This window comes from Lynx rufus, unplaced genomic scaffold (assembly GCF_022079265.1).
Source record: "Lynx rufus isolate CCGP_SWC_20201006 ecotype Redwood Valley unplaced genomic scaffold, mLynRuf1.p SCAF_8, whole genome shotgun sequence".
In the NCBI taxonomy this organism is placed as follows: domain Eukaryota; kingdom Metazoa; phylum Chordata; class Mammalia; order Carnivora; family Felidae; genus Lynx; species Lynx rufus.
In genome coordinates, this window is record NW_025814896.1 from 907,704 (window position 1) to 921,813 (window position 14,110).

The 14,110-nt window shown below is 64.9% G+C and overlaps 1 protein-coding gene across 1 annotated transcript; it reads right to left on the bottom strand.

The window, feature by feature from the left end:
- Positions 1 to 1,413: 1,413 nt before the first annotated feature.
- Positions 1,414 to 13,533, bottom strand: ARFGAP1 (ADP ribosylation factor GTPase activating protein 1). Its single transcript, XM_047068687.1, has 13 exons — positions 13,393 to 13,533; positions 10,670 to 10,733; positions 10,362 to 10,471; positions 9,938 to 10,109; positions 9,363 to 9,463; positions 8,466 to 8,552; positions 7,865 to 7,961; positions 6,826 to 6,882; positions 5,666 to 5,698; positions 3,798 to 3,854; positions 3,307 to 3,366; positions 2,732 to 2,808; positions 1,414 to 2,029 (listed from the first exon to the last, which is right to left on the bottom strand). The coding sequence occupies exons 2-13, from the start codon at positions 10,727 to 10,729 to the stop codon at positions 1,690 to 1,692; spliced, it is 1,251 nt and encodes a 416-aa protein (XP_046924643.1). The 5' UTR covers positions 10,730 to 10,733; positions 13,393 to 13,533; the 3' UTR covers positions 1,414 to 1,689.
- Positions 13,534 to 14,110: the final 577 nt, after the last annotated feature.

The following is a 14,110-nucleotide window of genomic DNA, read 5'->3' on the forward strand; positions in this document are numbered from 1 at the left end:
ACCTGACCACTGCACTCAGCATGACAAACTCACTCTCAGCGTGGCCTCCCAGAGGAGAATTTACTGAAGAGTAACGGCCTGAGCGTCGGCCACCGAAGCCTCCGGTTCCCACCCTGACGGAGGAGGAGGTTCCAGTGCAGAAATCAAACCCACGTCCCACAGGGCACCGACCCCGGAGGATGCCCGTAGGGGTGACAGCTGGCCGCGAGCACTCTCCTGAGCACCGGCACCCTGTGACGCTCGTTCCCAGGACGGCAGACCGACCACGGGGCCTCTCATCACCCTGAGGTTCTGACCTCTGATCCGGGTACAGAGGCCGCCGGCTCAGTGACCGACGTCCCCAAACGGCAACCAAACACCGCAGGTGCTCCACACTGGGTGTCCCTGTCCTCCGACAGCTGTCTCCTACAGGGAGAGCCGTGGGCCGGGAGGCCGTGACACGCCGGCCCATCACACACCCCAGACCTGACACGGGCGGTCACGGCCTGGCTGCCGCCAAGCGTCCACGCCGGGCCGGCCTGTCCCGTGACATGAACGGCTAGCAGCGTCCAGAGCACAGAGGGGCCACATCCCGCACGAGTCACGCCAGGACTGAGGCACACGCGGCACCGGGTCAGAGGTTGGCTGACAGCCACGTAACGGTCAGGAGACGGGTGCGGAAGAGCAGGCACCACAGCCGAGGGTCGCATGCAGGCGCGTCACACTGATGGGAGAACGACCCGTTAGTACTAGGCCGTGACCGCGGAGGTGGGACGGCCACGTGGTGGCTGACGGCCACGTGGGCTCTGGGTGGAGAAGGAGACGCAAACGACGCTGCAGGCCAGGCCGCGGGCGCAGGACGCGCTGGCAGGGACGGGGCGCCGGCGGCCCAGCCCGACGAGAACTCCCTCCTCGCCGCAGACGGCCGGGGCGGCTTCCGAACGCGGAAACAAACCCGGGACAGCGCCACGTGCTGCTCGTCTGTGAGCCCCGGGAAGGGCAGGCCCCGGGGAGCCCACCCCCCCTGCCACACACCCCCACACCTGGCTGGGGGCCAGCCCGGCTCAGACAGGAACGTGCTGGCGTCCCTCCCCCGCTTTCGCGTCCCTGTTGCTCAGCCGTCCGGGCCATCCCGGGGTGCTGCCCTCAGTCCGAGCGCAGACCGGAGGCCTGGGCGTTGGGGACGAGGCCAGAGGCCCTGGGGTGTGCGTGGCCGTGCACGGAGGCCTGGAGAGGTGACACAGGAGAGAGGGACAGGTGGTGACCAAGGGCCAGGAGGGCGAGGTGGGCGGTCAGCAGCGCCAGCCCCGGTGTCCCTTCTGGATTTCCACACGGAGGACCCGGAGCAGGGTCCTCAGAAGCCCTGACCAGAAGAGGCCTGGGCTGAGGCACTGGAGAGCGAGCACACGTTCCGCGTCACGACACTGCACGGGCTGCGGTGCGGCCACTCGGGAGGGTTTATTAGCGAGGGCGTTACGGGAACGATGGCGCAGCCTGCCTCCCGCGGGGGCGGGACCCCGCCCTCCTCGTTGCCAGGCCACCACAGGAGGGCCAGTGCCCACGTGAGCGGGCAGCCCCGCCCGCAGGCTCCCACCCGAGGTGCCGTCTTCGCGCCACAGCTGGTTTCTTGGGTCAGACGGGAGGAGACGTGGGGACCAAGTGCAGACGCGGTGGCCGTCCCAGCTGCTGGGGGCCGGTGCGCGGCGGGGCCTACCAGTCCTGGTTGTCCCAGCCCTCGTCCACCGGAGCCGCCGGCGGCACCGCCTTCTTGGGGGCCTTGGCTCTGCCCTCCCCGCTGCCCCCCCAGGCCTCCCCGAGGTCGCTGTTGTCGCTGTTCCTGTTGTTGGACGCGGAGCCCGAGCCCCACACGTCCCAGCTGTCCGAGCTCCGCTTCTCGGCCGAGGCGTCCGCGCACGTCCAGCTGTCGCTGCTTGGGGACCTGTGGCCCCTGGCGGGGTCGGCGCTCCCGAAGGTCTCCCAGAAGCTCTGGTCGACGGTGTTCTGGGGGTTGTCCCCACCGCCGCTCCGGTAGCTCTGGCCCTCCGGGGGTCTTGGGGGGAGAGAGGGAGACTGAGGACCAGCCAGAGCCACCTGGCCCTCCCTCGGCATGCTCCCCAGTGTCCTCCCCGAGATGGGGCTCAGGGCCCGGAGCCGACATCCACACCAGAGCTCAGGGCGGCTCTGCCTTGGAGCTGAGGGCACAGAACCCTCTGGAAGGACTTGGGCGGGCCCCCTGCAGCCAGAGCCCAGCTCCGCCAGGCCTACCCCACAAGAAGCATGTCCCGGTGACTGAGGGAACAAGGCCTCTCGTGCCCCCAACGGGCCCCCTGACCCCAAGTGCTCAGGCCCCACATGGTCCAGAGGGTGCCCCCAACGGGCCCCCTGGTGCAGTCACGCTACCCAAACCTCGGGACAGAACGTCAGGAAGACACATGGTGCGAGTTCTCCCTGCCCAGCCGGCCCCAAGCGGACAGTGAGCGAGGGGACAGCGTCCACCCACCGGACCCGAGACCGCACGCGAGGGCTCAGCGTCCGTCTCCAGACTGAACCCCTGAGCCCATCCCTCAGGGGCCCGGGTACAGCCACACTGAGCGCGGGGGCCAGAGCAAGAGGTCGGGCTGCCAGCCGGCTCTGGGGGCCGCCGCAACCCCTGCACCCCTGGGGGTGACGTGCCCCCAGAGACCTTGCGGGAAGAAACCCAGGGAAAGGGGGCCCCTGCCTTCAGGACAGAGGGACGGGGGCAGCAGCATACCTGTCCGAGGGGTCCTCCGCTCTCCCAGAGAAAAAGGTGGTGACGTCCCGCCAGCCCCTACTGCCGGCCCCCTGGACCTAGAAGGGACAGAGGAGGCAGACTGAGCGGGGTCCTCGCGCACAGCACACACGGCCTTTCACCCAAAGCCCCCGAGAGGCTCAGAAACGCAAGCAGCGTGGCAGGGGCTTAGGGCCCCGCTGTCCCACACTCCCCCCGCCGCCGGGGCGGCCGGTAGCCAGGGACGCCCACGGGCACAGAGAGGCCCAGGGCTCAGCAGCTCCAGGAGACGCCGGGCAGGCGAAGGCCCCCGCACGCCCTCGCGGAGCGTCAAGGCCGGCACTCACCAAGGAAAGGGCAGCGGCAGCAAAACAAGGGCAGAAGAAAAAGAAGCGACAGGTTAGCGGACGGACGGAAGCCGCGTCAAGCTGTCTCCACATTCCTGTGGCGCCGGCACCGCAGGGCCTCTCTGACCCTCCTCCTGCGTCAGCGGGCGCTCAGCCCCTTCCTGCGCTCGGCTCCGGGCGCCCCGGAATGTGGAGACTGGCTTCCAGCGGCGCCCGGGGGGCCCGCCCTACCTTGGACGCCAACTGAGAGACCCCACTGGACACATCCTCAAAAATCTTTCCCTCCTTCACCTGCGTGGGTTAAAACAGCACCTTTAGCGGAGCGGCGGAAGCCACACGGTCGCCCGTTTCTGACAAAGGACCGACGCAAACTGAAGAGCCCTGTGGCAGCAGCCGCGTGGGACCCTATCTCCCCCCGGGCCGCCCCCTCCCCAGACGTGAAGGCGCCGGGGCCACCGACTCCAGCCCAGGCTGGTTTAATGCGGCGTCCTCCCTGGCAGAGGACTGTGTCAACGACAACTTCCTGAGGACAGACCGACAATGTCCGAGGTCCCCAGCCCGCGAGAGCTTCCCGCGCTCGGTCAGCTGGGTCCCCACAGGAGAGCGGGACTCCGCGGGACTCCCCCCCCCCCCCCACCGCTGAGCAGGAGCTGATGGACAGAGCCCCCTACACCAGCAGCTCCCCTGGATGAGGGCCCACCGGGGGCCAAGGGCCACGTTACCTTCTCCTGGGCGGGTTTGAGGACGTTCTCGTTCAGACTGTGGCCCAGCTCCGAAGCCTGTGCAAACAGGGGCAAGTCAGGGGAGCTCCCCAGGCAGCGCGTCCCCCAGGGCATGGGTTGGCATGGTGGCCACGAGCGTGGCCGACAGAGGGAAGGCGGGAGACGGTGAGCGGCCCGGCAGCACACAGATGCCTCCCGCGCTCCTGGCGCCGCGCTAGGAGCGGCCCCCGGGCACGCTGGCTGTGGGGCGGCCAGAGACCACCGACCCAGGCCTCCTCGCTCCAGACAGAGAGGCTCAGAGAGGCAGCAAGTAGTCGGGAGCCCGCCCCAGCCGGTGGCCACCTCCAAGTGTTCCCAGCAGAGCCCCCGCGATCCCGGCCCACGAAGACCACCGCCATGCGGGCTACAGGTCCCACGCTACCCCCTCGACGGGAACGCAGGCAGGCGCACCCACGGTCACCAGAGCAAAGGGGACGGAGCCGGAGGACGAGCCAAGCCAGGTGATTGGGGGGGGGGGGGGGACGACGGGGCAGCCAAGAGCACGTCAAGCAGCAGCAGCCTCGGTGGACCGGGTAGCCACGTGGGCGCCCAACGCTTGCCACCGGGATTCGCTCCTTCCAGTGATTTGGCTCGAGGTGGTCAAGCCGGGAAATGAAAATCCTGCCAAGCAGCTCCTGGTGCCCCGGCAAAAGCAACGTCCCCGGTTCCCGACTCCAGAGTACCACGAGCTGGCCAGACGGGCCCAGTGGGCTGGCGAGGAGCGCCGAAGGTACGCACACGTAAGCGAGGACACACGACAGGCCACAGTCCAGACAGCTCAGGGCAAAGCAAGTGATGAGCGCAGAGACGGGGATAGGCATGCACGAGAACGGGCTCGGGCCTTACCAGCTCTGGCTGCTGCTTGGAGCCCCAAAACTTTACCGAGACAGCAAGGGAGCGGGTTGGGGGGCAGAGAGTGGGGAGGAGGGATAAAAGAGAGAGAGAGAGAGAGAGACAGAGAGAGAGAGACAGAGAGAGACAGCGCGGGCACTAGGAGCATTTGACATAGACCAGGAAGCATGTCCAAATATGTTAATAGCCTCACGTTCCCATGGCGTCACCCCTGCAGGTGTCCCCAAAAGTGGCTTTGAGTACACACTTCTTGCCATCAGACCTCACTGCTTTCCACTCCCAACGTGCAACTCCCGGGACCGCAAGAGCAAGCGAGCCAGGAGCCCGGGAGGAGGGCCGGGTGAGAAATCACCCTCGGGCAGGCTCTGCTGCAGAAGCAACCATCCTCCCGCCTGGGACCGCCTCCAGGGCTGCTGCCTCCTGCACAGTCCTGACTCCCAGCAGCAGACACAGGCGGCCCAGCCCCAGTACCCCCTGGGGACTGCTGGGGCTACCAAGATTTGAAGGAAAAGGCCAAGGCCCAAGGCCCCCAACCACCGCCCACAAAGAGAACGCACTCACCGGGGAAGGATGAGTGCTGTTTCCATAGAACCCAGACCCACCATCCCAAGGAAGGGCTGGGCTTGGCCTGCGTGCGGCTGCCTACCCCCCTCCCCACGACGCATAGCCTCAGCAGCACCCAGCTTCCCTCCGCCAACCGCACAGGGGCCCTCCAGCTGTGCAGGGCCCGGGCTGCGATGGAGGGGTGATTTTAGCCCTGCAGGCCCCAGGCAGATGCGGCCTCTTACCCATCTGCACACGGACGTGGGAGCCTGGGCCAAGTGCGGGAGCACAGGCCTGTCCACACCTGAGCCACAGACACGTCCCCTCCCCCAAGCACACGGCCCAAGGAGGGCACACCGGGCAGAGTCCAAACACCAACAGGACATCAGACTAGGAATTTTAACAGCACAGAACACAGAAGCTTCCTTCGTTACCTTCTGACTTGCTTGAGATCCGAATTTCGTTGCCTGAAAAGAAAATCGATGTGGCTTTGGGATCTCCTGTCCCAACGCCGGGCCCCAGGCTGCACCTCCGCAGGGCTGAGACAAAGCTCTGGCCTAAGTCTGTCTGCTGACAGCCACCCACCCCACAGTAGCTCCTGGAGCACGAGGCCACCAGCTCCCTGTCGGAGGAAGGCCATCGGGAGGGACACCCACACGGCACGCGGGCCTGGGGCAGCAGGCCCACCAGGAGGCGGTGGCCACCCCAGCCCTGTCACCTAGGGGCTTTCCCATGGCCCAGACCATACCACCCACTCGGCACCCAGGGCAGTCACACAGCTCGCCCTAGCACGGCACCCCCGCCACTAAGGAAGATTCCAGCTGAAAGACACCTGCACCCCTGTGCTGCACCTTCCAAGGCCAAGGCCACAGAGACAACCAGCAGAGGCTGAAGCACCGGGGCCACAGGGCCTGGGCCCCTCAACGCTGAGCTCCTCCCAGGCTGGGCAGGGCAGGATGCTGGGCACAGTTGCCCACGGGGCCCACTGAGAAGTGTCCACAGCGACTTCACTCCAGCCCAGAGCCTGCCCAGGGCTCTCCCTTCTTGGGGTTACCTTCCTCAGCACGGCCACACTGGCCGGGCAACCTGCTGGACCCCACCCACGGCCTCCTCTCCAGGCTGACATCCCCAGACAGGTTTCTGGCCTGTTCTTTTCCAAGCACAGGCCCACTCTCCACTTGTCCTGACAAGATCCCTAACCCCGTCGCTATGGCAAGGGTGAGAGAAAGGCCGGCTTGCACAAACGCTGCTCTGTGCCCAGCAGCAGAACCTCGAAGGCCGGCAGGACCACTCAGCCTACAGGGGTCACGACGTGCCCCACCTCAAGATGGCACGCATCTCTTAGGGCCGCTGGCCCTCTGCAAACAGTGCCGCCCTGACACGGAGGTGGATGGCCGCTACAGAGCAGAGAACGATGTGGTCCTGAGGTCTGCCGCGGCCTCAGAGGCTCCGGGCCAATGGCGCACAGCCTGGGCCTGGGAATGCTCTCCAACCGTCGGTTGGAGCCCCTTCAAGACCCTTCTGCACCCCCAGACCCCAGAGCAGCCCAGCCCGCCTGGGTCCTACGGGCGGAGCACTGGGGCGGGCTACTCACACCCTCCTTGGCAGCCGAGGCAAACTTGCTCGCTCCGGTGGTGAAACTGCTCCAGCCCTGAAAAGAGAGGCCGCGGTGAGGCTGCGGGGGCGCCTCCCAGGCAGGCTCCATCTGCCACGCCGCCCACCTCTCGGCGGAGGGGCTGCCCGCGTCCGCACCCAGCTCCGCAGGAAGGCCGCCCCCACGGGGCCCTGTCCACAGCTGCGGCCCGGCCTCCCACGAAGAACGGGTTCCCGCCGCGGGCACGCCTGGACACCACGCACCCGACCGGTGGCCGCGGCAGCCGGGACAGCGCCCGCGACTCCGCGGCGCTCCCCCAGCCCTGACCGTCCGGACCTCACGTCGAGCACGTGGCCATGCTTTCGTCTGCTCTCCGCCCCCCACCTCCCCTCAAGGGGCAGGGGCCTGGCACCCAGTCTGTAGAGACGCCTGTTCTCTTTGCCCGAGTTCGAGGCTTCCCCCCGAGCCTCCAAATCCGATCGAGACCGTTTAAAAACATAAATGGCTCACTTAAACCTCAGCTTCCCAACAGAGCCTCCTCCCCCCAAACAACGAGACAACTGTGTTCAGCTTCTTGTGTGAGATCTGAAACGCGGCAGGAGGGGACATGGAAACACGCACGTGCCCCGTACGGGCGGGGGTCTGTTTTTTCGCAGAGAAACTCTCAGGCAGCAGGCTGTCGGCTGGAGGCGTGCCTTTCCGCCCCGGAGCAGTGACCTCGGCTGCCCAGCGCCCCGGCAGGCCTTCCCCAGGCCGCCAAGGGCAGCGGGCATCCTTCCGAGGGTGCTAGAGCCCACACGGATCAGCTGCCCGCTGTGCCCGGAGCTCTGCCAGGACAGAGGGGGACCGGGCAGGTGCCACACAGAAAGTCGTGCTCTGAAGAACCCCTCCCCCGTTCACTGGACACAAGGATCTCGTAGTCACAGTGAAGAAAGCTTTCTGCGCGTGGGGACCTGAATGCACCAGGCGAATGAACCTGGCTGTAAAGAAAACAGGCCTCCTGCAGAGGGCGGTCCCCGGGGCAAGACGCGGTCCTCACCGAGCACAGGGACGACACGGCACTGCTGAGGAAGTCGTCTTCCCTCCTGGGGGGGGGCACTGTGTTCCCAAACCCGACGTAGCGGTTCTCCTGGGCCCTGACAGGGAGACACAGGCGCAGCCCCACTGCTCCCGACGGCCTCGGGACAAGAGGCCCCCAGACCCCAGATGGAGGTGGGGGACCCCCCCCGCCCCGAGTACGTGTATCCACAGCGGTTGAGGGGGGGGAAGGCATGGGGTAGGCTACCCCCTGCTCACTGAAAAAGACCCTCCTGCTGCATTCAGTCGGGGCCCCCGGCCGGACCCACAGCCCGCAGGCGGTTACGGCAAAAAGCGTTGAAGTTATTTGACAGCTCCGGCGACAAAAACTCGTTTACGCGTCAGGTTGCGTTCTTTTTTCCTTCTAAATGTTGGGCTTTCTCTCCACTCAAAACTGCGCTTCAAACCTGGGCTGGCCCAGGGACGGCAGTTCAGGACCCGCAACTGCACGCAGACCCTGCACACAGCAATGGGCCCCAGCCCACGGCCGGGGGCAGTCCCGCCCGGAGGGACCCCACCCAGAGCCATCCAGCCACCAAACCCCTTGCTGCCCGCGCCCTCACCCCTGGTAGGAGCCGAGATCGCCATTCAGCCAGTCTTCAAACGCCTTGTCTGAGGAACCGGTGGAGCTCTGTGGGTGGCCAGAGGCTCTGAAACGGAAGAGTCAAAGTTCAATGAGGCCGGAGGAGGTCGGGCAGGTGCCTGAGGGAACCAGGTGGGTCTCTGGGAGGTGCTATCTCTCCACCAGGCCACACTGGGCTCCTCCAAGAATGGAGCACCTGAGGCCCGCTGGCCTCCAGCTCTGTCCCAAAGGCAGCTCAGGCTCGGTGGCCGAGGCTGGCGACAAGCAAGCAGATACACTGTAGCCCCAGCTGGGGCCGCAAAGGGACGCCGAGAGCAGCTCCATCCTGCCCGTGCCGGCAGGAAGCAGCCCAGAGGCTGGTGAGACTGAGGCTGAAGCAAGCACCCCGGCAGTGGCAGGGGGGGGGGGTGGCCTGGGCACCCCCGGTGCAAACAGGGAGCCTTCTCTAGACCGGCCACCCCGGAACAACGCCTCGGCCGTGCAGGAGGACACGGGATGTGCTGTGGGGACCAGCCTGACCGCAGCATAGCTGCACTCGGGGGGGGGCGGGCCACCCTCCGAGAGGACAAAGGCCGCTTCCCAAAGATGCACACGTGTCACGGGCGTCTGGAAGAGCCTGCACTGATCGGGCCCTTGGGAGGTGGGGAGGTACCAGCTTCTACCTCAGGCACAACCGTACGCTTGCGTTTCTACCGAAAGCCTGTGTTGCTTCGGCAACCTAGAACATTCTCTTTCCCACTGACTTCTGGGCGTGTCTCACAACATGAGCCGTCACCGCAACAGTAAGGGGATCCTGAGCTAAGATCAGGGCCGAGATCGGGGCCGAGATCGGGGCCGGGCCGAGAACAGCGCGGAGCCAGATAAGAGAAGCAGCTACCGGTGGGCAGTGGTCGCCAGCGCCTTGGGCTGGGGTGGGGTCCAGTTCTGGGCAGGCGAGGACTCCAGGGACCATTCTCTGCCTTCAGCTAGGGCGGCCACCTGCCAAGGGGGCACAGGGATCAGAGAGCCTGCGACTGCCGGGAGGGACCGGCGACATCACCCGCTCCAGCATATCCTGCTCCCAGCCCCTCCCGGGCTCGGCGGCCACGGGCTGGGGCCACCCTGACACACGTCAACAGCAAGACCGACTGGGTCTCACGCTGGCTGCAGTGAACGGCGGTGCTGGTGAGTTCCCAGGCAGCGGCTCCAACCCCCAGTGACATGGTTCCCCCGGCAGGCGTGGCCGTCCTGGGATGGTGTGGCCACCACAGAGATGTGGGAACGCGATGCTCCCCCAGAGGGTGTGGGGAAGGCCTGTCCTTACCCCCACCAACTACACACCACCCGCCCCCGAGTGGGACGAGGCGGCCCGCGTGTCCTGTCCGCAGGCGTATCAGGGTCCACAGAAAAATGCCAACGCCCAGACAACAGCCAGCAGGCAGGCCCCTGGCGCGCTGGTCAGCCTGTCCCCACCTTGTCCCTGAAGAGGGCTGCGGCCTTGCTGTTGTACTTCTCCTGCAGGGACCAGCACGGGTCATAGTCCTCCTGAGACTCCAGGAACTCTCGGAACTTTGCATTCCCCCCAGCTCTCATCTTCTCGAGCTCCGCGTCCTTCCATTTGTCCATGGTAACAGAGCGCACAAAGCTAGAAGCCGGGCACCGATCTAGTTAGCAGCACTGGGTACCCAGGAGCCACCCCCCACGCCCACCCCAACCAGGGCGTGGACATGACTCTTGAGCTCCCCCGGGGCGGAAGCCTGGCCGCGATGCCCCCGAGGGCACACAGAGCCAGCAAGGCGGCAAGTGTCGGTTCATCATCCCACACCCAGCAGTGGGCCCTCGACCGTGGCCGAGGATCCCCGTGGAGCCGGCGGTGCAGGGGGAGCAGGGCACTGACCTGAGGTGCACCCCAAGCCCGCGGTGCTTCCCCGAGCACTCCAGGCAGATCCAGATGCCATAGGTCACGCTCACCCACTGGGGGTTGAATGCTCCACACTCAAAACACACCTGCAGAGAAACCACATGCGACTCACCCAGGCACCCAGGGCAGAGCCCAGGGACCCCAAAGGCCCCACAGGTGCCCCCAAGAGGGAGCGGGGGAGAGGCTGACTCAAGACCAGCAGCCACAGGGCGAGCTTTGAGGCTACAGGTCGCTTCCGAGAGGTTTGCTGAAGCTCAAAGCACCGAAGCAAAGCAGGTGCTTACGTTGTTTTCATCTTGGGCTCTGACTTCTTTAAGAACTTTCCTGGTCCGTGGGCTGGCCATGGTGCTGAAAGGAGAGAAGAAACTTTAAAAACTTACAAACAGGTTACTTTACGAGAAGACCAATTAGGGCAAAGACACCATAACACACAGCTTCAAAGAAACCCCGCTGAGCTGCCTGGAAGCTCTGGGCAACACCCCTAACCTACTACAGGCAGCGTCGGGGAACCGCTCACACAAGGAAACTGTCCCCCACACTCGAAGAGAAACCTACAGCAGTCTGCATGTTCCCAGGCCAAAAGCAATGTGACTACGGAGAACAACGTAATTAGTAGCGTCCGCGTTGCTTAAGCATCACGCACCACCGAGGCTCTGCAATCTATACAACATCCCGTCTTGACAAAGTCCGTATCGAGGGGTGGTCTTTATAAAACGTACACAGACTGGCCGCTAAATCTGACCGCCCGTCCGAAGGCCAACACACCAGACGTGGGCCAATAATCACGGAAGACGGGGAGCCCCAGGTTCTCTGCGCATCACACCTTCCGCTCCCCAGCGGGCAGCGTGGGGCAGAAGTGGGAGCCCTAACTGATGTGCGGAGAGGCTGACCTGTGGGAGGGTCTACAGGTAGGTCCTCTGTAGGGCCATTGTGATGGAGGTGACCGGTGGCATGACCATGGCAGGACAGACCTGCCACCCTGCCTCACGGGGACGCTGTCGGGAACAACAGCCACATAACTCGGGCTGAAGAGCGGAACCAACTCCGTGAGGATCTCCTAGCTTTGGCAAAGTTCAAGTTCAACCCCTGGCCCGCTGAATTCATGACCAGGACCACTGACAAAATAAGATTCGAGCCAGGAGCCAGCGCAGCGCTGGACATAAAGCAACACCGTGGTTCTGCACACACCACGACCACTTGGCCGTGGGCCCCAGGCCACCTCTCCGCCGCCTGGACAGACTGACGGTGTGGCTGCCGCCTTCTATCGACGTGCAGCCTACACAACCCAGGAGGAGCTTCTCTGCCCTGTATCTCACCTTTAACCTTAGTACACAGAACTAAGTCACAGACGGGAACGCCGACTCTCCACACAACTGACCTTTCTAAATCTGGAAGGCCACAACTTTGATGTTCCTGCTCTGAGGCTCGTTGAAGCAAGCAAGAAATGAACAGTTGTTTCTGGTTTTCGATAATTGACAGAAACAAAACCCAGAGTTCACCCAAGGCTCCTCTGTGCTCTGCGGCTTTCTGTGCCGCGTGTGACAGTCTACCGAAAGCATCAGATCTTGAGGGCAAACACCTGAATCCATAACCTGGGCCAGACTCATTCAAATGGGATACTGCTGTCACACTGAGCGCCTAGGCCACAGCACGGCATAGATGGGTAAGGGCACAGACAGGTAAGGAAGGGCACAGACACATAAGCGCACACTCTTGGAGAGACATCCTGCCGGGTCTGAGTCACAAAGCCCTCTCCACACATTCGTCTTGTGGCGGCCACTGGGGAAGCCCATGCAAGCTGGTGTGTGGGGCTGACATGCGTCCCTGCCGGATCAGGTCTCCATACTCAGCCCTGTGCTCTTTCCTGAGGACTGTAGCTTCCCTCAGGGGTTCACATTCTGGTCAAGAGGGCACAGGCAAACAAAAGCCAGAACGGGGCTGAGCTTGCTCTGAATTGGAAACTGTGTAAAATAAAATTGGGCAGAGCAAATGTTTGCAGAACTAGCAGAAAGGTAACATGTGGAAGCCAGAAGACTTGATTTAGATTTAAAAGGAACTCCCCTCGGTGACCCGTTTGGAGGTGAGCATCCTTTAACCCTCTGAGATGCTAACTCTGATGCATGAAAACACCTCCTAACTTTCAAAACCATAAATAAGATTTATCCTGAGAAACAACCCAAAAAATCCTTAATGCTTGAAACCCAGATGGTAAAATGCAGCTTTCTGCAGGTGGACATAACTTCAGGAAACGTTGAACCAAACGAGGACACCTTTTCTTGGTTCATCAGGTAAGCCACTTGCTAACTGCTGAAAGCTGAGTCCTTAAGTTGGGACTTTCTCCATGTCTACCATTAAAAGTAGCTGAGGACGCTGCTCGGTGTCCAAGGCGCTTACACAGGTGACCAGGAGAAACAGAAAGCGCCCGAAGCACCCCTGTGGAAGCACAGAGGATCTCCGAACCCCGGCCGGTAACGTCAGAGCTAATCACCCCCTGGGCCGTCGTCACCCTGCTGCACAGCGGTAACCAGAGCGTGGCAGGAGTGCTAGGCCCGCACTTAACGGGCACGATTACTCCTCAACACTGGCGACGAGGCCGATCACCGGGGCAGACAGGACGCATCCGCTTCACCTCCATCCACGCGAACCGAAAAGGAACGGGTTGCTTCTGCCTCCCCGCGGGGGTCGTCCACGGCCAAGGGGCGGGAGCACAGGTGGCGAAGGGAGACCGGCCGGCCCCCCTTCTCCGACCCTCACCCCCCCCTCCCACGCTGGCCGGAACCCGTACTTGCCAGGGTGGAAGACGCCCAGACTCCAGCCCCGGCCCGACTGGACGCTCGTCCCGGCCAGCGCCAGCGCCCGAGGGAGGAAAGGGGCGAGCCGCGCCGGGGCCCGCGGCTGCGGGAGGACTCCAGCCCCCGAGGTGGGGGCGGCGGGCCGGGGGCGCGCGGGAGCGTCCGCCGAGGCGGACCGGGGAGCGGGCGCCGGCGGCCTCGGGTCACGCGCTTACCAGGCGGGGTCCGGGCTCGGTCCTGTGCGCCGGGGTCGGCCGGGGTCCGCCGGGGTCGGCCGGGCTCGGGCGCGCCGCTAGCTGCTCCGGGGACGCTCGCCGGCCGCCCACCCCGCAGCCACCAGCTTCCGACTACGTTGCGCCTCTCAAGGCATCACGGGAAGCCGGGGGGCGGGCCGGTGGGCCGGACTTCCGCCTCCGCCTGCCGGGCCGGAGCGAGGCCCCGCCCCTGTCGCCATGGGGACGCGGCGCGGCCGGAGTGCTGCCGCTGAGCGTCCCGCGGGGCCCGGCCGCCCGCCCTCCCGCACGGCGGGCACGGAAAACGCGTTGCCGCCTGCTCTCGCCGGGATGATTCCGGGACAGCTTCCTCGCCGGGGGCTGACTGGGAAGACGCGGCGGGGGAGGGGGCAGCCGGTGGGCTCCCCCGGGCGGGGCGGGCGGTTGCGGAGTCCGCGCGTGTGCGTGCGGTGGACGGCACGGCGCGCCTCGGGGACGCTGAGCCCCCGGACTCCGCCCTCCGTCGGCGGGGCCCACCGGGAAGCTACGGTGCCCGAGCCATTTGGGGTGGTCCGGCGCGCACGCGGGTGGGAGCGCGCACGGAGCGGTGTGAATGCAGCGCCCCGAATACGTGCCGATGCGCCTGCAGCAAAGAGAACCCTGAAAAGTGTTGATGTCGGGGGAGCGGGAATTGCAAGCGATTTTTTGTTTGGTTTGTACT